Source organism: Drosophila willistoni (genome assembly GCF_018902025.1).
Source record: "Drosophila willistoni isolate 14030-0811.24 chromosome 2L unlocalized genomic scaffold, UCI_dwil_1.1 Seg139, whole genome shotgun sequence".
Classification (NCBI taxonomy): Eukaryota; Metazoa; Arthropoda; class Insecta; order Diptera; family Drosophilidae; genus Drosophila; species Drosophila willistoni.
In genome coordinates, this window is record NW_025814046.1 from 2,406,746 (window position 1) to 2,433,212 (window position 26,467).

At 36.9% G+C, this 26,467-nt stretch overlaps 3 protein-coding genes across 10 annotated transcripts; 1 reads left to right on the plus strand and 2 right to left on the minus strand.

The window, feature by feature from the left end:
* Positions 1–321: 321 nt before the first annotated feature.
* On the minus strand, positions 322–9,762 carry LOC6638293 (sodium/potassium-transporting ATPase subunit beta-1-interacting protein). 8 transcript variants are annotated; one of them, XM_023178137.2, is made up of 8 exons: positions 9,705–9,762; positions 8,338–8,892; positions 6,794–6,931; positions 6,592–6,672; positions 6,341–6,532; positions 6,171–6,231; positions 4,803–4,857; positions 1,791–1,874 (listed from the first exon to the last, which is right to left on the minus strand). In XM_023178137.2, exons 2-8 carry the CDS (start codon positions 8,389–8,391, stop codon positions 1,862–1,864), a joined length of 594 nt encoding a protein of 197 aa, XP_023033905.1. In that variant the 5' UTR covers positions 8,392–8,892; positions 9,705–9,762; the 3' UTR covers positions 1,791–1,861. The 8 variants fall into 8 exon arrangements, with proteins under 8 accessions (XP_023033899.1, XP_023033902.1, XP_023033905.1 ...); XM_023178125.2 differs by having other exon boundaries at positions 1,811–1,874; positions 3,265–4,857; XM_023178136.2 differs by lacking the exon at positions 1,791–1,874 and adding an exon at positions 2,857–3,156.
* Positions 9,763–10,057: 295 nt separating this feature from the next.
* Positions 10,058–14,163, plus strand: LOC6638292 (inhibitor of Bruton tyrosine kinase). The gene is made up of 6 exons (XM_002061377.4): positions 10,058–10,288; positions 10,353–10,624; positions 10,695–11,399; positions 11,463–11,606; positions 11,663–12,261; positions 12,327–14,163. Exons 1-6 carry the CDS (start codon positions 10,121–10,123, stop codon positions 14,000–14,002), a joined length of 3,564 nt encoding a protein of 1,187 aa, XP_002061413.1. The 5' UTR covers positions 10,058–10,120; the 3' UTR covers positions 14,003–14,163.
* A 166-nt stretch (positions 14,164–14,329) lies between these two features.
* On the minus strand, positions 14,330–23,208 carry LOC6638291 (NADPH oxidase 5). Its single transcript, XM_002061376.4, has 13 exons — positions 22,359–23,208; positions 21,435–21,529; positions 20,904–21,018; positions 20,594–20,812; positions 18,747–18,897; positions 18,470–18,680; positions 17,300–17,532; positions 15,977–17,234; positions 15,591–15,921; positions 15,295–15,477; positions 14,885–15,201; positions 14,725–14,821; positions 14,330–14,665 (listed from the first exon to the last, which is right to left on the minus strand). The coding sequence occupies exons 1-13, from the start codon at positions 23,034–23,036 to the stop codon at positions 14,468–14,470; spliced, it is 4,086 nt and encodes a 1,361-aa protein (XP_002061412.2). The 5' UTR covers positions 23,037–23,208; the 3' UTR covers positions 14,330–14,467.
* Positions 23,209–26,467: the final 3,259 nt, after the last annotated feature.

The following is a 26,467-nucleotide window of genomic DNA, read 5'->3' on the forward strand; positions in this document are numbered from 1 at the left end:
CCTTAAAGTATGCAAAATGCTGGAAGAGTATTTATGATTGTAACTTAAAATTATCTACAAACAATGTTGGCTTTGAGAACTTTTTTTTATCCATGAAATATTTCATAACTTTTTTATATGTTTTAAAAATCGAGTTTTTGGACTGCTTGTTGCATACTTTTGAGAGCAAATTATCCCCCTTATCGATGCGCCTATGTGTTTACCCTAAGGAGGTGCCCAGTTGATAACACATTTTAAAACTTACTACGCCATAACGCCCAAAAGTATGCTTTGCCTTTTGTTTAATGTTATTACAAGCTTTTGTAATACAAAATAAAACGCTTTTATTATTATTACTTTTATTTACAAAAAAAGGCACTTTGGTAAAATGACAGAAACTTAACTTCTAGTTTAGGCATATTACGTACACATATGCAAATTATTGCATAATTTAAGTAAATAATTATATAGCATATGGAAGCTATGATGTGGATGTGTGTGTGTGTGTGTGTGTGTAGGGGACATGGCTTGTTGCACAAGTATAAATATGTATGTTTTAATGTATATGTATGTAGTTAAATATAAATATTGTCCGAAAGTGATGGCCGAGAGATCGTTGCTGCTAGGTTTGCGTATTTTTTAGGTTATTTTGTTCTTATAGTTTCACATGGTAGTTTCCGAATCGGGGGGCGTGTGATAGTTTAGATTGTAGGCTGGCGGTCCGTTGTTAAGAAATGCCATGGAACGTATACTCTCGCGAGAAGCTGTACGTTTTGAGAATGACATGGTGCTTACATAGGCAGGAGATGGCTCTAAGGGAGGCGGAGGCAAATAATGTTGTTGTTGTTGTTGCTGATGGTGTTGTAGTTGCTGTTGCTGCTGCTGCTGATGCAACGGATGTTGCTGATAAAGCGGCGGTGTACATGGCGGTTGCGGCGGACTAGCTGCTGCTCCACCCAAGCCAGCAAAAACATTTTCCGTATTGGTATAGGTCGTTGAAAGCGGCCTTGATCCATGGAAATTCGAATAACTGGAACGTACTGAAGGTGGACGATTATTATACAACTCATCGCCATGTGGATGATGATGATGATGGTGATGATGTTGTTGTTGTTGTTGCTGTTGTCCACCAGGTCCACCCACATCATTTAAATGTGTGGTAGAGTGTTGATAACTGGGATTATAATGTCCACCACCCTGCAAAGCAATGGGCGGCGGTGGTGGCATTAAAGTGGGTGAACTTGGCTCTTCTAGATCATCCAAAATGCCACGACCATTTGTATTATAGTAAATGGGATCCAGTGGAATGTTCTTGCGATAGCTATTATAATATTGACTATTGCTCTTACCCAGACTGCCCAATTGGCTGCCCGACACATTATTCGTATTATTCATAATATCATCATTCAGTGACTGCAAATTCGAGGCTGTCAAACTGAGCTTATCCTGACGATGGAATGAACCCAAATGCGGCTGCTGTTGCTGCATTTGTTGTTGCTGCTGATCCATTAGCTTGGTCACCGGATTCTGATGGTATTTACGCCTCGAACTGCGTGTACTACTGCGAGCATAGCTGCCACTGCTACTATCTGGACCACCGCCGCCGCCATGTTTTGATCTCAATGTCCCACTAGAACCATGATGGGAGCGCCTACTACTGCCGCCGCCACCAGCACCATTCGATTGTCGTCCCTGGGTGCCACGTGCCATTACCGAACGTCTCTTAACTCGTCGCGGTGTCATCGGTTTGGGACTCAATTCGCCGCCATTCTGATCGCCACGCGGATCTCCCAGACCCATTGAATGACTGCCATGTCGTATGGTATCGCTACTGCCGCCAAATTCAATCGAATACAGCGACTGACGATGTTTGGACTGTTTGTTAATGTGCTTCACTACAAGTGAAATTGAAAGAAAATAAAATTTAAAAGATTTGTAATTTTTGCAAAGTTACGAAAGGCATAAATTGCACAATGAACCAGTTGAGTGTTACCTGGAGGTTAAGATTATGTATTTGCTTTGGTTTTGGATCAGTTTTTTTCTTTTTGGTTAAAATACGTTTACAGGGATTAGCTACAGAGCTCATGGAGAGAGAAGAAGATTCGTTAGGGTTAATGCTACATAAAAGCCAGCTACCAGATGATCAAGAAAAAAAAAATAGAGATTACAGAGTAAACAGGAAAAAGAGACTCCAGCAATAGTTTCGTTCAATAGTTTCTATAATTTTTTGTTTTGTTTTAAGTGTGTAAATGAACATTTATTTTTGTTTTTTGAAGAGAAACGCGAGAAATTGGCACCATTTTCACACATTATCAAGATCATATTTCTATATAACTCTATGTATATATATATATATATATATTTATATGTATAACGGCGTGTTACGTTTTTCTTTTTTTTACTTGGCTTTAAGCTTATATCTAGACTTATTTCTTGATATACATATACAGATATATCTATCTATATATGTAAATGTATAACGAATCTCGCACTTAATTCAATAGGCAACATTTCTTTTTTTTTATATAATTTGATTTTCGATTTTTAACAGATAAATAGATATATGTATGTATCCAGATATTGTAAAAAAAACAACAAAAGGCATTTATGTGATTCATGTTAATGTAGTTTTTTTTTTAAGAGAGGTCGAATCCTTCTCCAATTTTCGAAATTAAAGGCATCCATTGGCTGCATTAGCTTTGCTTTTATATGGTACTCATATATAGTATACATAGATATTATTATCTGCCCTACTATATAACTATATGTTTTGTGACATTATTATTTTCTTTTTTCCTTTCACTTGTTATCGCGTTTGATTTCTTTTTTGTTTTGTTTTCTCGTCGTAGTATCACAGTTGAACATAAAAAATTACACATATATAGTATATAGGCTTTTCTTTTTTTTCATTTCGTTTCGACTTTTTCCAATTATCACAACAAAAATCCAATGCGGAAAAAGTCGGCTCGCTTTTTTGTGTCTCTGTGTGTGTGTTTGTATATGATTTGTATGCAAGGCATCTGAATGGCATATTGAAGCGGCTTTAATCCTTAAATCTGTTTAATCTGTTTAGGTTAGACACAACACAAAACGAGCAATAACAACAACACACATATGCATAAGGTTTGATTTAGTAAATGGGATGGAGAATGGTGAGAGCGGAGGCAGAAGCAGCACCTATATATATAGAGAGAGAAAGATAGAGAGATTGAAAAAGACAGATATATGTAGAGAAATAGAGAGTGAGACAGAGAGAGCGAATTAATTTATGAAACTAGGACCTACTTGAGTCTGGGGGCGGGGGCGGACGACTGCTGATCTATTAGGCCTGCACACCTACTATGGAATTGCAGAATGAACGTGGACGTGCACGGCTTTTGCGTCGATTGACACGTGGAGCTGCCTCCTCACTGCCCTCATCCATTAGCCGATCATCGCTCTGGGTACGCACTATATAACCAGGCGGAGTATCGCGTATTTGATCGCAGAAATTTGCCTGTTGGCGTGGTCGTTGACTACGGGGATTACGTCGCACCATGGGTGAACCATGCGGTGGCGGACCACCTGCACCTGAACCACCAGGCATTGCCACATGCTGAGTGGGCATGGAATATTTCTCAGCTATTTCGGGCGAGAGATCTGGATAGGGAGCCTGGCCCAAACGCTGATGGAAATAGATATGCGGACGAGGTGGCGGTGGTGGAGTTAAAATATGCTCTTGAATCGGCTCCTCCTCCTCCACCTCTTCGTCCGCTTCATTCTCTTCCTCGTGACAGCTATGCATGGGCACTGTAGGCAGTGGAATCTGAGTGGGTCTGGTCAACTGACGATGTACCCTTAAGGGTGAAGGTAAACCATTCTGTTGATAATTTAAATTATTATTTGGGCTTGATGGGAAAACCAAATGACTTTGCTGCTGCAAATGCTGATCATTATTATTCTCCCCCACAAATAAACCATTTGGTGTGGGACTCTGAAAGGGCACATATGTGATGCCATTATTGCTGGGCGAGAGCTGCTGCAGCGAGAAATTATCATCATCATCATCCTCTTCCTCGACGAGATTACGCGACAAACGCCGCTCAATCGACAATTGTGAAAACTTGATGGGCGATGATGATGACGCGGCGTTAATCGATTGCCTTGGAGCCTTCGGCTTATGATGTATGCGGGCAAAGTGACCACCGCTTGGACCTGACCCCTGTGGGGTAATTGTCTCACCCTGGAATATGCTATAGTTGCTATTATTTAGCGAATTATTGGCCAGATAGGGATTCGAATTCTGCAACGAGGCATACGACAAAGAGGGTGTTGTCTGGGCGGACATGGGACTAATCTGAGCTCGTGTGGTGGTTGTCTGATGAGAGCGCTGCTGTTGGCGTCGCTGGCTGCGACTCAGACTATTGTTGGTGCTGCTGCTCTCGCCGCTAGTGCGTTGGGTTAGATATGGATGTGGTTGTGGCTGATGGGAATGGGTATGGGAATGTATCTGTGGTGGATGGTGTTGGTTTTGGTGTTGCTGTTGCTGATGTGGATAGTGTTGGTATAGTAGTGATGCATTTGTTGCTTGGTTATTTGTCATGTCTGGCGATTGTTGTTGTTGCAGGCGATGCTGCTTATTATTATTATTGTTGTTGAGTGTATTATTATTGCTGTTGTTGTTGTTGTTGCTATTTTTGCTATAGTTGCTCATGGATTGTTTGCTGTAGCTGTTGTGTAGTTGTTGTTGTTGTGGCTGATGATGATAGAATTGCTGCAGTTGCTTATTTGATTGCATTGTGGCGCTTGCAGAAGTTGTTGGTATACTTGTATAGCTCACGTACATTGGATGGACGACTGTGTGCTGTGGACTCTTCGCATCGCCGTTCATGAAATCGACTGTAAACCAGAAATTGATTAAAATTGCTTTAACAAATTTTCATTTGTATATATGTAGTAGAAGTAGTAGTTATAGTAGTAGTAATATATATGTAAATATAGACAGCAACAAACAAAACAAACAATTTGGAAAATGAATGCCTATCGGATTACACTAAGCATCAGCAGCAGCGGCAACAATATAAATTTCAATAGATTTTCAAATCATTTTTATAAATTATACTTGATTACCTAATATTCTATTCTTTCTAGTATAAATTTTATAGTCGAACAAAGTTTAAAGGGTGAATTTTGAATAAATTATAAGCTTACAATAAAGAATTTTCGCTTCTTTGTATTTTGATGAATAATAAACAATATTTCTTAGTAAAAGTTTGCATTCTAATGTTCTTATATTACAGTAGAGTTTCAATTATCCACTTTTCCAAAGTCTAAATTCGAGAAGTTTTAACAACAATTGATTTTCTTCAATAAAAACAACCAACGTTAGTGATTTTTTGTCCGGATTAAGTCACTCAATAATTGATTAACTGCAAATCTATAGCAAATATATGTATTTCAACTCAATTAGGGTTTGAGATTAAAATTTTTGCTTATTTTTCCGACCAAAATTTTCAATTGCTTTCACATTTATGTGTTTTTGTTGTTGTGTTGATGTTGCACAGTGTAATTAACGATAAGCCATACAATCTTGTATAGTTTATAATCTTTTGTAATGATGATAAGAATGATTTGTCTTAGATTTAAAAACAATAACGATTATTTATATGAGTTTTTGTATGTATGTATGTATGTATATGTATGTATTATAATGTTTGGTTTTGGTTTGGTAGTTCACATGATCACAATGGTTATTCATAGAATTTTTCTCTTTTTTGTATGTATATATAAATATGTTTACAAAAATTATAATAACATTCCGAGCGAGAATAAATTTTTGCCTAAGGGACTAGGGGGAGGTAGTGGGGTAGACAGTTTACAAATCGATGATACACATGATATTTTATCACAATAAACACATAATAATAATAATAATAATTCTTATGACACAATTGATAAACAACATTAATTCTAAATGGTGGAGGGTTGGAAAAATAATAAGTTTGGAGTGAGAATAGTGAGGATAATAAGTGTATATGTATATGTAGTAATGGTATGTACAGTGCAAACACCCACAAAGATATATGTATATAAAATGACAAAAGGGTTATTATTAGACAATGCCCCAATCCCACAGTTAGAGAATACATAAAATGTATGTAGGTTGAACGTGCAACAATTGTAGAAAAAAAATGTTCCAGCTTGCCACTTACATCTGTCGTCCTCATCGAGAAATATGCAGCTGATCAGAATCGCACCAAGTATACCCAGCAGCTGTTTGTATGATTGTGTGTGGAAAGGGGGGCGAAATAATAAATAAAAATAATTTACAACAATCTTTCTCACTTAGTTTTGATTAACCAACAGCAACAGGAAAACTCACCGCCAACGCACACTGCACTCCCGAATGTATGATCTCCATTAGAGTATAATCCAACAGACATCCATCCACACGTTCCGGACGCATTGGACGAAATGGATCATCTGAGGTTATATTATAAGTGGGCTTGCAGCCATAGCCATTCGCTTCGAACCAGGAAACGCTGCCAGTGCCCAGGTTAAGCAAATCGCTTTCCTGTAAATATTACCGTTTAGATAATAGATCTTTTTCAAATGATTGTCCATTTTACTTACCCTATCTAATTCACCAACATTTAAATAGAAACAAATGAGGAAAGCATTCCAACCAATCCATAGGAAATTCCATATGAGATACTGTCGGATGAACACAACAAAAATAAAAACAATTTGGGTTATCGCATAGATATGATAATGAGTTGGAGGAGGTGGATACGGGTTTGGGGGGGAGGAGGGGGTGGCGGTTTGTTGCACTTACGGTTATAATATATTTCACTCTAAAATGATATGCGCCATAAAATCCAAATATAATGAATAATATATGAAAAAAGTTAACCAGGATGGGTGCCCACATGTATCCGAGAAAATCGAATACCTGCCTTTCGATAATCGTTATCTGCAAGTGATAGAAATAGAGATAGAGAGAGAGAAAGAAAGGAAGTGTGATGTGAGTAATGGAATTAAATGACTAAACTCATTTTATCTCATTATCATTATAGTAAAAACTGAACATGTGGTTACTAATGCTTAGGATTGTTTATATAATTAAATACTAAAGTTATCAAAACTTGATTATATTATGGGGTTTTAGGAATTGTTTAAAATATGTGTATATATATATAAAAGTCAACGTCATATTTCTGAAAGGGAACTTAAATACTTATATTTCGTTCATTATTTGGCCAAATTTTTACACAATTTAGGCCATCTCTTCCTCCCCTTAAGAGCAGTCATATCAATTTAGTTTAACCTCCCCTCCCTGAGTAGGATTTAGATTAATATTGCTTAAAAAGTATATTTATTCCTATAAATACGTGATTAGTTCACGTTTAGGTTTATAGATTCACAGAAATAGATTCTTTTTTTGTACCTTTCTGTAATTTTTTTTATAGTTTTTTAAGTTGACTTGAGATTGTCAGTTCTTATAGTATAGTATATTCCTCAACTTCAACCATAATCATTTTATGTATAGATATTCTTTTGAATTTAATATTATAACTTGCCCTAAGTTAAAAGTTTATAGGATTAACATTTATTTTTAAGTATTTTGAAGGGGTCGTGACTTTTTGGTCTAAATCATTTGTTCCTTCAAGTCGGAGAAAAGGCTAACTGTAATAAAATGTTTCCAATGATCTATATTTATATTTCAATTTATTAAATTCGCGGGTTTGAAGGAAAATTCAAGAATGGATTTGGGAAAATTCAGTAAATCTCACCTAATGACTTTCAATGAACTTTTAAAATAAAGTCAGTCACAAAATTATTTGTCTCTATCGGTTCCCTATATTTAAGCTAGTTTTTTCTGAATATTTAATAGCTAAATGAATCGTTTTTTCACAAGATACAGTAAATTAAACTTTTTTCTAACTGAATTCAACACAATTTTTAAATCAGGCGTTATCAGAAGTCACCTAAAAGTTCAAGCCTAAATTCTGTGGAATTAGGAATAACCGCAAATGTATGTATAAATATTTTGCTTTGGGAGAAAGTATTTTTTCCTAAGAACACAAAGCATTTGAGAGCTTATCTTTCTATAAATAATTTCCGGTAAATAGGTGAATATAATATTAATATATATGTACATATATATATGTTTGGAGTCATAATTGTGTCAACACCTTTTGACATTTGCTCTAGATAAGCGAATGATAACAACAAACATATACCATATGCATGTATATATGTATGTATAATCGACTACGATCTATCAACAATCCCAAAATGGAAATCGTTAGATTGTAATTAGGTTTCTAGGTTGATGATTGGCAGAGTATTCCACCGTTTGTGTAATTAAGTTCTTACCATTTGCAGGAAGCATGTTGACAGTAAAAAGTGTCGCCGCGTACACGAGCCCATCACAACAAATTGGACAACAATATCACATATTCATTTCATTCAGAAATTGGTGCCAAAAAAATAAACCCGATTTTTTGGGTTAATTTTTTGTTGTTGTTTCGTTCTCCACGCGGTGGTCGTCACTTTCTTGTTGTTGTTGTTGTTGCAGTTTCAAATACAGTAGGAGTTGTTGTTGTTTTTAGTTGCATACCGTTTTATCTGGCTTTTTTTGTGTATGTTATCTCGTTTGTTTTTTCGTTTTGACTTCGTCTTCTTCTATGCCTATGCGCATTTCCGTATCGCAAAGAAGAAGAAAATGTGGTCGAGCGTGGCAAGTGCAACGAGCAAAGGCGATGGCAACCTGACCTGCCTGCCTGCCACTTGTTCTACTCTTTTGCACCGTTCTTTCAGCAGGAGCCAGAAAGAGACACGACAACGAGTCAGAGCGGGAAAGACAGAGAGAGAGTGAGGGAGAAAAAAGGAGCCAGCTGCAACAAGGAAAAAAAACCTGATCTGTGTGAACTAAAAGTAAATAAAAAGAAATTAAACGAAATGAGGCAGAGTTAGACCAAGATAGCTAGAGAGAGTGTGAGCGAGAGAGCGAAACTGTGCTTGGCCTCACTCACACTCACAAACACACAGACGGTTGGAAAGCTAGCAGCATAACTACACAACTACAACAACAGTTTTGCTGCTATCGCTCACGTAACTTAAAGTAAACCAACACAAAAAAAAAAAAACACTTATATATTCTTTCATTTTCTGTATACACAATTTCCATTCTGGCTAGTGTCCAGGTCAAGTCTAGGCAATTAATTAATTAACATTAGGAAGAGAGAGCAAGCCAAGTGGTACGCCCCCCAGGAGGGGCAATAGCAAATTACGCCATTTCCATATTTGTGTTTTTAGTTTTCATTCTCATTCTGCATACTAATTCAATTCAATGACTCGTTAATATTAATCAAATTAAACCACAACACGATAATAATTCAATATACAATTGAATGACGCGTTTTGTGTTTAATTCGCTAGCTACTTCTGGTTATGAGTCAAACATATGAAACATTTTATTTTATTTCTCAATTGCTTTCCGCTCACTCATTCACACACGCACACACACATGCACACGCGGTTAGTTGCAGACTCTCACACACTTATGCTGCATGAAAATTCATTTATTCTTATTCACACAATATGGCTAGAAATGACTTTATCGTTATCTGGTGGGCTAGGTCCATTCATTTTACATAATAATAATATGCTCCACTCTATTTCACTTGACACCGCGTTGCTTTTTTTTTTATTATCACAAAAATTAACACCGATTCGCTTACATAGAGAGCATAAACGGAGTCCACCTGACGATCCGTTACAGTGAGTGCGACAACAACAACTAATTTGTCCAGTGTGACCATGCTTTGGTATGCATTTAAATATTTTACTCGATACTTTTGAACACTCACGGCCATGGCATTGGAATGGCTTAAATTATTTATTAAATTTATTTTATGCATGGATTTATCTGAATCTAATTTGTTAAATTGTGTCTTCGGTAATCCATTTATAAATATCATAGTTAATCTTACACCAATCTTATAATATTTTTATTGTTGTCCTTTTTTTTCAAGTACCATTTAGTATTTCTTTTTTCCGTTGTATGGTAACTCTATTCATCCCGCCGGCATTGTTTTTGTCAATTTATTTTTGTTTCCAGACGGAAAAAATTTTTGTATTTCGCATATATTTTCGAATGTCAGCTGCCAAATACCAGGACTACGACTGCACTATCAAGTGCGGATTACCCCAACATGGAAACTGCATCGTTGCCGCCCTCACCAAACGATCCATAGAGAGTCAAGCATTGGCCACGTTCATACACAAGACCTGTGCCAATTTTGCCAATATTCTCGATGACCTGGTGAGCTCGAATTGTGTGAATTCCCAATATTCATAACATTTCTGATCCCATCTTACCGAATCAGGGTCGCTCTGCTGTCCACATGTCTGCTTCAGTGGCTCGCTATGAAATTCTGGAGTGGCTCTTAAATCATGGCGCCTACATTAATGGCAGGGATTACGAGTCGGGCAGCACTCCTTTGCATCGTGCCCTGTACTATGGTTCCATAGATTGCGCTGTTCTACTAATGAGATATGGTGCCAGCTTGGATCTGCTGGACGAGAACACCCAATGCCCATTGCAGTCAATTTGCCGGAACTGCGACGATTTGAATTTCGCCAGGAATACAAATACTCAGTGAGCAGATAAGATATACCATTGAAAATGATAAGGGAAACTGACCTATCTCTCTTTATATCTCAAACAGGAACGATATTCTAGTCTGGGGATCAAATAAGAACTACAATCTGGGCCTAGGCACTGAGCAGAGCTCAACTAGTGCTCCTCAGGCTGTGGATTTCTTTCGCAAAGCGAACATTTGGATCGAAAAGGTAGCATTGGGTGCCTATCACAGTCTATTTCTGGATAAGAAGGGTCATCTCTATGCGGTGGGACATGGCAAAGGCGGAAGATTGGGCAATGGCAATGAGAATAGTTTGCCAGCTCCTAAGCGTGTGAAATTACCTAGCAAAATTCAAGATGACTCCATCATTTGCATTAGCACATCACGTCAGCATTCCCTTGTGTTGACTCAGCGTTCCATGGTTTTCGCCTGTGGCATTAATACTGACCATCAGTTGGGTGTAAGAGATGCTCCCGAGCAACTGAATCAATTCAAAGAAGTTGTCAGTTTAAGAGACAAGGGAGCTAGTGATCTATTAAAGGTTATAGCCTGTGATCAGCATTCTATAGCATATAGCTCAAAGTGTGTCTATGTGTGGGGTGCCAATCAGGGGCAATTTGGTCTGGGACCAAATCAGCAATCGATAGTAGTTCCGGTACAAATGAAATTGCCAGCTAAAACTGTCATACGCTTTGTCGAGGCAAATAATGCAGCCACTGTGATTTATAATGACGAGAAGGTCATTTCCCTGTACTATGGAGAAAAGACCAAATATATCAAGACACCAGAGTAAGTCACCAAGAAGAAGCTGTAAACAAACAAATCATCTAAATCTCCTTTCCTCTCCTTTAGCTATGAAGATCTAAAGAGTATTGCGGTGATGGGTGGAAATATTAAGAGTTCTACTAAAGGATCAGCAGCTGCTTTAAAATTACTTATGCTTACCGAAACTAATGTGATTTATCTTTGGTATGAGAATACCCAACAGTTCTACAGGTAAGCCTACATATAGAGACCCTTGTTGAATCGTTTCTAATTCTCATTTTTTGTAGATGCACATTATTACCCATACGTCTACCAAATATCAAAAAAGTTCTATATAAATGTAATCAAGTCTTAATACTCTCCCACGATGGCTGTGTCTATCGTGGTAAATGTAATCAAATAACTCTGCCCCCCACATTGGACAGGAATAATTGTAAAACGACTATAGACAATTGGACCAATAACGATCAGAATCGTACAGAAATCTCACGAGAACATATTGTACGCATTGAGCTAACACGTGTGCCCAACATTGATCGTGCAGTTGACATTTCTTGTGATGAGAGTTTCTCATCATTTGCTGTGCTGCAGGAGGCACCCACTAAATACTTTAAGAAACCGCCACTTCCCAGAAGGGAACATAATTTTAAGAAGCTCTATCATGATACCAGTGATACGGATGCTGTGCACGATGTGGTCTTCCATGTTGATGGAGAATTGTTTGCGGCTCACAAGTTTATCATTTATTCGCGAGCAAATGGACTGAGAGATTTGATGATGAGTTATTTGGATAAAGATATCTATTTTAATTTTGAAAATTTAACTGGCAAAATGTTTGAATTGATTTTGAAAATTATTTATACCAATTACTCGCCCGCGGAAGATGGTAAGTTTACCAATGAAATTATTCCAATTATAATGTCTAATCTATAGTATTCACTTTGCTTTCAGATATTGAGTGTATTCAGCAGAGTTTGGATCCAAATTTAAGAACAAGAACTGAAGCCATTAAAATATTTCTCCATTATATTGAGAAATTTGGAATAAGTCAGCTATGCAATTTGCATGTGCTGAGTAAAGTGGCAATAACACAGGGCAAACAAAAACTCCAGCGTATACATCGCTGTGATTATCCTGAACTCTATGATGTTCGCGTTATTTGTGATGATGGCAAGATTCTAGAGGCACATAAATGTATTTTGGTTGCCAGGCTGGAATACTTTGAAATGATGTTTATGCATTCATCGTGGGTGGAGCATTCTACAGTTACCATGGAGGCTGTACCCTTGGAGTATATGGAGCCAATTCTGGATTATCTCTATGATATGGACACAGAGGCATTCTGCAAGCAAAATTATACAGAGACTTTTCTCTATAATATGATTATCATATGTGATCAATATTTCGTTGAATCACTGCAAAATTTATGCGAATCATTGATTCTTGATAAGATAAGCATACGAAAATGTGGTGAAATGTTGCAATTTGCCACCATGTACAATTGCAAGCTGCTGGAGAAGGGTTGCCTCGATTATATATGCCAGAATTTGGCCCGAGTGCTCAGTTATCGCAGTATTGAGCAATGCGAACCGGATACATTGAAACTTTTAAATGAACATTATAAGAAAATGTTTAATTGTATTTTTGACTATCGTCAGATTACACCATTCTCCGAGGCCATACAGGATGAGTTGCTCTTCAGCTTTATCGAGGGTTGTGAAGTTGATCTAAAGGCGACAGTGAGATTTGAAGAGGCCACAGCTAAGCAGAATAAACAAAAAGAGATGCGTAAACAAGATGCGCGTCATCAATATGAACAACAGGCCATAACAAGCATGATGAGATCGTTGAGCACCAGTGAAAGAGGTGAAGCAGCAACATCTTCTGCTTCAGCTACAATTAATCAGACCACAAATGATGCTAAAAATTGGTCCAAAGTTAAGGACAAGAAAGAGAAAACCCGCAAACTGAGTGAAAGGCAGGAGCAGGTGCAGGTGCCTCCTCCACCTATCAAAGAACAAACGCCACCACCCCAACAATCGAAGCCAATTGAAGCTACTCCCAAGTCGCCTCAGGATGAGGCAACTTCTCCTTTAAATAAAAGTTATAATATTGATCTCAGTTCATGGACACCACAACCATCACAGAAATTATCACAGAAAGAACGCAAACGTCTTTCCTCCGAGTCTAAAAGTTGGCGCTCACCAGCACCCAGCACACAGGTTGCAACTCCTCCGCAGCCGGTGCCCAATGCTTGGGGATTACCTGCAGCTACACCTTCGAGTAGTTCGTTCAACGATTCTTTAAACTCACCGCCCACCGGTAGCTCAACGGATCCCACCTCCTTTGCCAATATGATGAGAGCTCAGGCTACAGGAGCCACTGCTAGTTCACCATTGGAGCAGCAATCAAATAGCTTTTCACGCATTTTAGCCGACGAGCGACGACAACGTGAATCCTATGAACGTATGCGTAATAAATCCCTTTACCATACCCAAATCGAGGAGGCAGCCATAGCGGAACTTCGAGAGTTTTATAATGTGGACAATGTGGATGATGAGTATATCACCATTGAGCGTGCATCCAGGCCCTCAAATATCAATTTTAGCACATGGCTTAAACGTTGAATCGCTAATAATGATACTATATTCCAATTGTTGTGTAATTTTTCAGTTTAGTTTTATGTTCAGACAAATGTACCCGACCAAATTGATGGGTATATTAAGTTAGTGTGCAATTGTTTTTTTAAAATAAACGTTAGGCCAATCTACACAAGGCCTAAAGTATAGTTTTCATCCTCCTCAAATGTAGAACTCTGAGCCGCCTGTAAAAGATGTATGCATAGAATGGAATACAGATTTTTGGGTTTCCTTTTTTTTGATAATGAGTTAACAAAATTATTTATTAGATATTTACAAGATAGCTGGGGACGGGACGACGACACACTACAAAATGAGTCAACAAAAACACAAGGTGGAGTTACTAAAATACTAAACCCAAACAAGACCCAAATGAGATAACGAACAATGGCAATAAGATGAATGGCTAAAGATGCTAAAGATGAATTGTTGTCGATGCTTGATGACGTTGAATCAGAAGCACTCCTTACGAAATGAGAATCCATATTGATCACACTTGTAGCGTAATGTTTTGGCCAACTGTGGCGGCCCGCAATAGAAGACGGTAACCTTGCCCTTTTGTTGGGCCTGCAATTGTTTGAATACCTTATCCCAATTGGGTCGTCCGGCATTTGTGCGGGTCTTAAGACCAGTAATTAGATCACGTTTACCCTTAAAATTAAATAAATTATGCATATTAAAGGGAAAGCAACTAAAGTCAAGTGGCTTACCTTTTCGTGAAGCAAATCCAAAGCTAATTGAAGACCTACTGCCTTCATATCAGTACGCTGCAAGGCGCTGGTAATGTACATGTGCATGTCCAGAAAACTGTCAATAAAATGATCAAACACATATTAATAAAATGATGGCAAAGTAAAGGAAAGAAATTACCGTTCCATGGCTCCACCTAACTCGGCCTGCTCTATTTCCAGTTGAGAGAGCAAATTGACAAACCATTCGAACGAACGTTGATCTCTGTTGATCCAGAAAAAGTCCACTTTACGTAAATTCATCACGGATTTGGGAATCTCACTGGCCCATTCGAATTGACAGCGTGGACAGCTGTGACGAGCCTTCCAATAGCGATGCATTATGGACTGCAGAATGCTGGCAAAGGGTGTTACACCAATGCCAGTTCCAATCAATACAGCATGCTGGGCACCAAAAATATGACTCGATGGTGCACCATACGGGCCATCAATGAATATCTATGAGAAAAAGAAGTAACAAATTCTAGCAAATGGTTTTCCCTATGAATTATATGTGTATGTTCTTGGTGTGTATGTCTGTGTGACCCAAACCTCCATGACTCCTGCATCAAGTGTAACCTTGCCACCGCTATTAGATGTAGAACCGCCTCCTCCTCCACCTCCTCCGCCGCCACCATTACCATATGCCGCCGCTGCCCGATTGGACAGCGAACGTAAAAATGTAGGTCGTCGCAGACACGACTTTCGGCTGCCCGTTGTCAATTGTGTGTGGTCCTTGGATGGGTGAGTAGGTTAATAATAATAATAATAATACCAAAAAAGTTAGTTCTACATTTCATTTCTACGTTTTTGTGCCAGGATGACAGTTTAAATAGTGTTCCACTTACCTCTAGCGGCTTGGATGATACAACCTCTGCATAAACACTTAGCCGACTTATTTGTATCTTCTCTCCCGATTCCATTCCCAAATCTGTCTCACCTCCAATTGTGTGTGTCGCCTCCATTTGAGGGGTTTGCACATCATCTTGCTCTGTCAGACTGGGAGTCTTGAAGGCTATAATTGTTGGCTTATTACGCATATAACGAAAACTCTGGGCCAGCGATTTGTTCTGCGGACTGAGATAGGCCAAGCCCACACTATTGTGACGTCGCCCACCCAGACGTACACGCTTCTCATCGAAGGCTCTTTCGGATTCGGAACGGGCCAAGGAACGTAAGCTGCAAAAACAAAACACAGATGAGTTTTGGCCTTTGATTAACTTTAGTCACTTACGCCTTGAGACGACTGCCACGTTTTTTATTGTTGTTCTTGGCACTAATGTCTGGCAGTGAGATGCTCTTCTCCAGCGGCCTTTGCTTGTGATAGCCCCCTGCAGCTCCGAATTCCTCACCGAAAAAGGCTCCATTGATGTAACCCGTCTTGGGTGTGGGTGTTGGCTCTGGTGTGGCATCCTTGCCCCTTGAGAATGTACGCTGTAATGTCTTCTTAATGCTTCGTATGCGATTCACACCTGGATTTACACCTGCCTCAACTGTTGAGGTCTTTTGTTGCCTATGTTGTCGTGGCGGACGCACTGGCGGTGCAGCCATCTGTTGATGACTTTGAGCCAGAAAATCCATTTGTGGCGTTGTTGTGGTCGTGGTCATGGCGGGATTACGTGTCTCATTCAACAACATGAAACTGGGCGTGGGTATGGCATGCATATGCTGAGGCTGTTGCTCCACTGACCCCTCACCCTTGTGCAGACGCTGCTGTTCCCGTTCGAAATAACGATACAAACGATTCGTCCACTCACCCACCGTGCGTATGTGTAGCCACATATAATCCTCTTGCTCGGGTGCCGAACTTATGGTAAACGGATGCCATTCATAGTTGGCAATCGCCGGTATATTCACAAAAACATAATCCCCTGGACGGAAATTGAAATTGAATGGTCGCTTGATGACCAAATGTATGACCTTCGATGGCAAGAGCAGGCCGGAGCTAATATAAGTCTTGCCATGCTCACCACGCATCCAGACATAACGTAAAACACGCTCCACCACATAGACCAGGCCAGGCAATAGAAACCATTTCCAGAAATTCGGGCCATGAAACAAAGCCAATATCCAAAAGGGCACATACAGCAAATGTGTCCAATAGAAGACCTCAAAGCTGCCCTTACGCCGCACAAACGGCTGAGAGCACACAAACATCACCAGGAGTATCAGCAACAAGGCAACTCCCGTGGGATTGGCACAGCCAGGTATTAAACCAAACAATCCCGGACGATCTGTGAGTAACCATTCGCCTATGGTATAATGTCCAGCATTAATTTTCGGATCATTAATCACAATGATCGAGAAATTGAACAAATGCATAATGGTGTGTATCAAACTCAAAACCGATATGGTTATACCCGTGAGTTTATGCAAATAGACATGATGATCCAAGGGCAAATATGACGATAGACCTCGACCCCTCAAATAGGTAAGTGAATGCCTTAGCATAAGAACCAATACCCAGGCGCAATTAAAGTTAAGACATTGTCCTAATGAAAAAAAAAGAAAATTTAGAATTTAACAGAATATTAATGTATATATATAGAGAACCTACCACAAGCTCTGGCTATTATGACAAAACCATTGCTGGCTCTGTATTGAATGGCACGCGAGATAAACAAACATAGATTGACGGCTATGTAGAAGAAAAGATATGAGACAAACACCTGATTGTTTTTCATATAAGCCAAAGTTAGCTGATGAGGTATGGTATTCCAAAATTTGCCATTAGATGCACTTGCTCCCGTTGGTCTATCCTCCGCCATGGGCACTAGCCAGCGATCAATGCTAAAAACAAAAGAGATTTTTATAAGTTCTTTAAACCATAATCAGTGCCGGATTTAGCCAGTCCTTGGCATGTAGCAATCCAAAAACCTATATGTTTGTGTCGGAGTCATGATCACTTTCCAATGTGAAACTGAGAACATGAATGAAAATCGGTCAAAAATAAGCAAAGATAATGTGTCTTTGTTTATAAACATAATCATTAATAACATAATAAAGTATTATTGCCAATTTATACTCGATTTTAAAAAGTTTTATATCAATTAAATAGCAATTTAGCGCATTTGTTATTAAAGACTTGGATGTTTCAAAACATTATGATGTATACATAGTTTTTGAGGTTTTAAAACTTAAGGATTACTTTCTAATAAGAAAACTGATATGCAGAATTTTGAAAATTGGTCAAAAATGAACTTATTTACAGATTAACAAAGTTAGTTAGTAATCTTTGGTGATTCCAACTATTTTTCTCAAACCTTGGAAATGTAAAAAGTAAAGTCGAACCGATCCATCATATTTAAATTAAGATTGAGTGACATTATTTCAACTTAAAAATGAAGAAATGAATTTTGTAAATGATCCTCATTTAGAGCTTGATGAAATTTTGTTTTATCTGAATACCTTGTAGTTCATTTGCATTTTTAAAAAATATCCTGATGATAAATAGCGTGATTTAAATGCATTAAAATGAGATATCTCGTTCGAGAACTGGTAAAAATTTCAGATTACAGATGGAAGTTTTTAAGAATGTTTCAAAAACTTTTAAATGAATTTTAGGCCAATTTACCTATTTTGTTTAGAATTGTGTATTTTGATAAATAAATGAACATTTAATAAACTTTTCGGTGAAGAAAAAGTCTTCCCTCCCCTTAAGGCGCGAGGCCTCTAGCATTTGCTAATCTGGCACTGTCGAAAATTACAATATTTTATAGATATTTACGTAATACTTAGATTCTCTAAGAGACCACCATGTTTATGCAATTGATTCTTGAGGGCCTCATAGGTAATCTCTCCACTATTATGTGGATCAGCATCTTCAAACATGGCACTGGTTAAATCCTCAATTTGATCCTCTGAAAATTCCATGCCATTCTCCTTAATGCAATGTCGTATCACATCATGCAATTCCTTATGCTGTATAAGACCATCACCTAAAATAGTTAGAGAATTAAATAAGTTTTAGTTTAGAAAAAAATATATAATTATATAATATTTACCATCTATATCATAGACCTTGAAGAGAAAACGGATTTTATCATCCGCAGATTGTCCAGAAAATTGATGTATAGCATCGATAAACTCTTGCAGGGATATTGAACCGGAATTGTCCTTATCGAAAATTTGAAAGACACGCTCTGTGAAGAAGGGCTAAATTATAGAAGAAGATTCAATTATTATTCACTAGCTTATCAATACCAAAACAATTGTCATTACTTTCCCAACATTCTGTCAATTATAACTACCAGCAAATTTTCACTATAATTACTCAATTACTAAAGGCAATAACTAGAACTAGTTACATTTTGTCGTATGAGGGTCGTCTTTCGAGTTAACTTAAATGATTAACCGTACACATGGTCATAAAAAAACTTTCCAGATTGCAGGCTTAGTTATCATGTACGTAGAAATTTTTAAAATTTTATGGGGGTATCTCTTTTAAAATTGTGTATCTAAACAGTATTATGATCATAGTCAGGTTTATTTTATGGAATATAGAATAATTTTGTGTTGAAAACCCCTAAAGCCCCTCTGGCTAGGCGCCTATGTATGCGAGATGAACAAATCGATATTGAAGTTGAAAAAGGGTCATAAAATTTGAATTTAGCAGTTTTGCTAACGTTTTTAATTTCTCGAGACTGCGATACTCTAACTGGTAACGTGTCCGTGGATAGCACAAGAGATTTAAGTCCCTCGAAAATTTTAGAAATATTCTAAAAATACATGCTTTTTATAAAAAATACTGGCTTTGGACCTTGTATGATTTGGTCTTCTACATAAGTAACCAATATTTAAATTTATTGAACTTAATCGATTCTTCATTCTGTTCTAGGTTTAACAGAAACTTTTTAGTAATTACATATGATAGGTATACCAATCTTAACAATTTAAAGTCCTATGGAAATTGCACATCTTTCTATATAAGACAAGACTATAAGCTAGTGAGAGTCTTTTAATCAAAGACCATTTCATTTAGAAAGTCATTTGGTCATTACCTTGGGTATACCTAACTTAAGAAACTTATGAGCCTCTAGAAATTTCAGAATATTTCGATTTTTTTATGGAAAAATAATGAATAAGGTGCTTCTGTGGTTTTATACTCGTTCCTTAAGTGGCCATTAATGAAATGTATTGCACTTAATTGATACTCTTAATCCTTCTACTTATAACTGAAACTTTTTTAATGCTTACTTATGACAAAATAAACCTAAGATATTTAAATCTGCGATATTTCCATAAAAAACACAAAAATCTATAGCCTCTAAATGGTTATAAACTAATATTTTAATGAAAACCTAATTCTAAAAGTAAAAACCAAACTTCTTTAGATATTACCTTCCGTATACTTAACTCAAAAAAAACTTTTTAGCCCCTAAAAACTACATAATATTTAGATATTCCCATAAACAATGATAAAATAGACCTTGTGTGATTCATACTCTTTTGTTAAGTGACCAATAAGTAAAAATATTGCACAAATTTGATACCCTAACTTGTTTTAGTTGCCACAGAAACTTCTTTGGTCATTAATTAAGAACTTTAAAATATTTCTAAGGAAATTAAAAGGTTGTGTACTAGTCTCCTAATCGATTATTAATCAGGACTCCTTTAATTCAGAGGCAAAAACTTCTTAAGTAAAATTTAAACTATTTCATCTTAAACTTAAGGCTGACCATCACTCGTAAATTTCAAGATATATCTTGGTTTGGAATCAAATTAAAGAACAATATTAAAATTTTATGGAAAAATAATTATACAATATAAATAATAAACCGTTCCTGAATGCTGTCGACCCCAGATTAACTCCCAATTAAGTTTTAAGTAATGGCATTTAAGATTAACTTACATTTTTCGAGGTAACAATTTTTTGAAACTCTTCTCGTCTAATCTCCTGCTCATTGCCAACAGTTGAGCGAAAAAGTTGCTCCAATCTGGCCAGAGAGCTCTTATCGAAGCCTGTGCGTGGCCTTGAATTGGTCAAATGTGAAATGAATTCCATCACCTGATTGGTAGAAATAAGATTGGCACCATCCATATCAATAAGGCGGTACAATTTATCCAAAATCTACAAAGTGAGACACACACACACACACACAGAGAGAGAAGAGAAGATTAAACCACAATTGGCTTTCAGAAAAACAAAACAAACCACTTACACCACGCGTATGCCAAATATCGCAAAAGTTCTTAAAGCTCACTCGACTCCTCTCGCCGCATATCACATAGGCCACCGATTCAATTTGCTCGGCAAAATCCATTTGACGATCATCGCTGCAAGTAGTTACCAAGAAGAAGGAGAAGTAGGAGGTGGCATTACCATTAAAAAGAAAAAAAAAAAAAAAAAAGAAATAGAAACTATGGCACAGCTCCCCGCTGATGCTGATGCCCGTCGAGCTATATTTGTATTTGAATGACTTCATTACCCGCCACATGACAGTCTCAGATCTTGGCTCTTAGCTCTAGGCATGCGGACTATGTTAGCTGTTGGTATATGTTAACACACAACGCACAACACACACACACACACCGAGAAAGAGAAACACCGATCCAGATAGCATCTGGCCAACAACAACAACAACTTGGCGTTGGCATTTCAATTTTCCAATTTTGTGGCAAGCTACTGTGGCATGTCTCGGACTCTGCCCAGATGATAGGTAAACTAATTGTTTGTGGCACTATGAACTTACGTTAAACGACCTTTCAGATGCTCTATCCAACGATCTTGCAATAGATGGCCATTCTGTTCCAAATCAAAGAGCTGGAAGAGTTTTTGCTGGAATTCCTGTAACAATAACAATGGCAAAAAGGCAAAAATGAAAAAACAAAAACAAGTTGTAAGAAATTTCAATTGATGAGATTCTCTTTTGTTTCTAAAGAAATGGGTGTTAATTAATTTATGATCACGCATTGTTTAAACAATTTAATTATAAAATTTATGGCAAAAGGAGATGAATGTTTACTCTCTCAATGAATGGGAATGAGTAGTGCGGGTGTGCGGTGTGGGGGGCTCTCCAAACATAATCAATAGTTATTTCTACTATTTAACATTTTAATGACATTCAATCTCACGATATTTTATTTATTTTTCACAATCATATTCATTGATCTTCTGCAGATTAGCTAGAGGGGGGGAGGCACATTATCTTATGTGAAGATGATGAAAAATGTGTGCATATTTAACAGCAAAGAAGATGATCATGATGAAGATGATGAGAAGAGTCACTTGGTGGCGGATCGACTGGTTGGACAGCTTTTTTTTATTTTTTTTGGTGGACAAAGCGGTAAAACAAAACAAAATCCGAAATTATTTTTCAAAAACCCATCGAAAAGAGAGCTTACACACACAAATCACATAAAGATATATATATAGAGGTATATCGAAAACGAGTTTACCCTCCCTACTCATGGGCAGTCAAGGTAAAGGACCAGCGCCAATACAAAAACAAAAAAATATATGGCACAAGGTCAAAATGCTTTCCCCCACTCCGACAAAATTTCTCAATGGTTGGTAGCTCATTTGCATGTTCAAGAAGAAGTTCATGATGATGATGATGATGATGATGATGATGATCATAGCAATTAAGTTTTAGAACATTGTCTGTGAAGCTTACCTCGTCCAGAAATAGTTTACGGAATGCCTCACGTGTGTGTTTACCCTCACCAAAGAGAGCACTGCACTCTGATATCAAGAGCCAACGTTGTTTCTCCCGTCGCGCCTCTAGCTCCATCGAGCTGCAATTTTTATCTAAATTAAGGTTGTAACGCTCCATGTAGAAATTCGATTGCAGCAGCTGATGATCACCATTTCCATGATGATCATGATGATGATGATGATTCGCTTCCTGTTTGCCAGCGTCTTCATCTGCGTCATCATCATCGTTGGCTATCAGAATGCTTGGTGAGTTAGCTAAAGATGCCGTCGCTGTAGCTGTTGCTATTTCTGTTGCCGTCGCATCCGCCGCTGTTGCATATGCATCGTTAGCAATATTATCAACATCATTATTATTATTATGATTATTATTATTAACAACACTAGGATAGTCACGTGCTCCACCATGTAATCTCTCTAGATACTGGGCAGCCTGTTGCAATACTTGGCTTACACCACTTTCAACAATTGCCACCTCAGTGGCTGCATTTTGCAACATTGGCTTCTCCATGGGCAATTCATCGGAGAAGGATACTTTTTTGGGTGAACGCGATGGTGTTTGAGGTATTTCTAAGGATTTACTAGACGACACCGAACCGCGATGATTTTCACTATGCTCAGCCTTCAAATCGTTATCCATGGCATATCACAGAATAATTCAACAACTTAACTCGTAAATTTAATTATAAATATTATTACACAGAGAGGGAGGGAGGAGAGTGTGGGTAACAAAATGGAATATTTATTTTTCTTTTTACTTTTTTTTTAACCGCAATACCAAACGTTTGTAGCAACGAACAGCAACTGAAAGCGAAAGCTCCCCATTCGAAGGCATTCGAAACGATTTTCAACGAGCTGCAAAATGATCCACCGAATCGAGGCGAGGGCTTCGGCTCGGTTTTAGTTCGGTTTCGGTTTGAATTATTTGGTTTTTATATCTGTTTTTTTTTTGTTGAAATTGAAACGCGTTTCGGAAACGTGCCAAATATTGGTTTAATATTTCAAATCATTTTTCGTTTTTTTTTTTTAGAATGTTTTTTTTATAGTTATTCGCAATGAGTTGTAGTTGTAGTTGTATATGTAAGCCTATGATTGTCATTTTAAAAAATGGCCGACAGAATCCAAGTTTCAGCTGCTTGTGCTTCGTCATTTCTCGTCTGATATATTCTAATTTTGGCCTTCTTCTTCTTGCCAATAAAATGCTGTATGCATGTGTGTGTGTGTATTACGATAAGGTTATATCTTCTTCTGGTGATTTTTCTTCTTTCTTTCTTTTTTTTTTTTTTGGTTTGAGGTGTATGTGTTTTAATTTCAATGCCCATGTTGTGTAATAATCAAACTTGTTTACTTTGCCAGCCACAGAAAGAAAAGAAAAGCGTTCGAACGTGTCGCTAACCAAATTCTATGCCCCCCAACAACAATTACTGGATTGTGTGTCCCAAGTTAGTCAGGAAATTACTACGTAAGTTGTATGAATCAGTTCTGAGAGACAGACGGAGAGACAGAAAGACAGACGCTTAAACGGTCAATTCGAAATGAAGGCCAGGTTAACACTTAACAAGACCTTTCAGCAACAATTGTTGTATTATATGTAGGTATATGTATCTCTTCTTGTGTTCAATCAACTCAGTAAGTCATCGAACTTCAATCAAATTGGAATATTGGCTCGGCGATTGCAATGTCAGAAAAACAATATTAAACGAAACTGGAAGTGAGAAATCTCGTGCCGTCAAAAAGGGCAAGATTTGTGGAGTAATCAAAATAACACAATAGCTACAACAAGTTGATCTGATCTTGCTGTCATTTTTCTTTTGTACAATGGGCCAGGTTAGTACCAATGTTGATTAATATTCAAATTGTTTGTTAAGGTGAAATGGCTTCGTTGTCTAGATAACATTGGAAACTCCACAGTACACAGTGAAAAATTCTGAAAATCATAATTTATCGTTAAACCTTTCTTTAGTTCCTTTTTCTAAAGTTCAAAAATTACTTTATTATAATATTTGTTGCATCAAAATATGCTGTACATTTTATATTATTCTTTAAATTTGTTTAAAAACATCATTTAGTATTTTTTTTAAAGCTCACACTTATTGTTAGTTCATTTTTGAAAACTTTAACAGACAACAAAAAAAATCAATAATTTTTTTTGTCACCAATTAAAATTGTAAAAAGAACTACATAATTACAAAAATTCAATGACTCCCAATATTATTATTTATTAAAAACATCAAGATAATCTAAACAATAATATATACTTAATACTTAAGGCAATTAGCAACATTTTTATTTTATTAAATTCAAGTTTTTGTAAAAGTAATTTAAATAAAAAACAATTCATTTATTTAATGCTGTTTATTATTAATTTAACTCATACATGCTTTTGGGAGACGTCGCGACGTGAAAAATTTGCCAAGAAGAGGGCTACCGAAACGTGGCTAATGTAAAGCGAACGAAGATAAAAATAAAAAGCAAATTGTTTAACCTTTAAAGTGTTTATATTTAAATTTCTTTTGCAAAAAAATTGTTTAAAATATTTAACCATATTTCGAACTATTTAAAAGTCAATCAAAGCTATATAAAATAAATATTCTTCTGTTATTAAATCGTTATTTTGTTATTAAACTTATTTCACCCACAGGGCGAAATGGTATATTAAATTCATATAAAATGTATGAAACAGGTAGACAGAAGCTTTCTCGACCCCATAAAGTATATATATTCTTGATCAGCATCTACGATTGTGTCGATCTCGGAGACTACTGGAGATAAAGACACCATATTTGGCATAAAATTTCAAATATTTGTTCATTTGGTGCATGGTATACCAAAGTCGGCAAGACGACTTACTTACTTCATTTTAGTTATATTTTTTTGCTTTCCCAAATCAATAAGACAATACAAGAAAAAACTGCAAGCCTTTTAGTCAAGTTTAACTGTAAAATGAAGGTGTGTGAACATTTGAACCAATTATATATAATATTTTCTGAAACTATCAAAGATTTTGTTTTTTAAATATCTAGAATATTTGGCAATTTAAAGACCTATTTGAATTTGGAACTAGAAAAAAACTTGACGATTCAATCAAGATCAACAACATTTAAACAGGATGATTCCATCGTTAATATTCGTATTTTTCAACACTGCTTTTCCGATTTAGAAATCGCTTTTCATTATCGACTTTAACTTTCTTAATAAACATCTTATGTTTATATTTAGAAAATGTCTTTCGAGTGAAATGAAACTACTAAAACAGGTTGATATAAATTACTTTGTTATTTCATCATTTTTTTTTATAGATTTTTAGAGAATATTTCATATTTCCGTAACATATTTTATGTAATTTTTGTATTACATTAATGATTAATCTATACTTAATGATTTTAAATATTTTAACGATTAAAATTTTAAAGGTCTAAATTTCAATTAAGGGTCTATTAAGGTAGCTTTGGCTACCATTTATTTTTGTCTAGGAAAATATTTAAATTTCTATTTTTGTTATAATTTTTAAAACTTAATTTTTCACATAAAAAGTTTCTATGTTTCCTAAATTTGATCCAAATTTTTAGATATCGTCTTTTGAGTTTAAAAAAATGTAACAAAAATTATAATATTTGAGCCCATTGTGCCAAATATTTGATTGATGTGTTTTTTTTGTTACGTCAATGGCCTTTTGTCCTCGACACCCGCAACTAATCTGGTTTAGCAGTTGCTGCTGGTGAGACTGGTGCCTGCTGGTGCTTCCGGATCCAACTGGCAATTTAATCACTCATTGGCTCACTCAGCTCACCTGTCTGATCATTAATTGCTGAAATTGGCAATCGCCAATGCAGAGTCCTCCCTGTGGAGTTGAGTTACCATTGTGGAGTGCTGCAATTGACACCGCTGCGTCCAATTAAAGCCGCCATTCCCTAGCCGGGTGGTCCTTGTTTAGAAAATCCAACTGGTTGGCATGCAGATTGATTCGATTTGATTTGGCTCTATCTGTGGCTCCGGCTGTGGCTTTGGCTCTGGTCACAGACTTGTAGGCAATTTTCCAAATGACCAGCAGTGTCATCAATTTAAATTAAG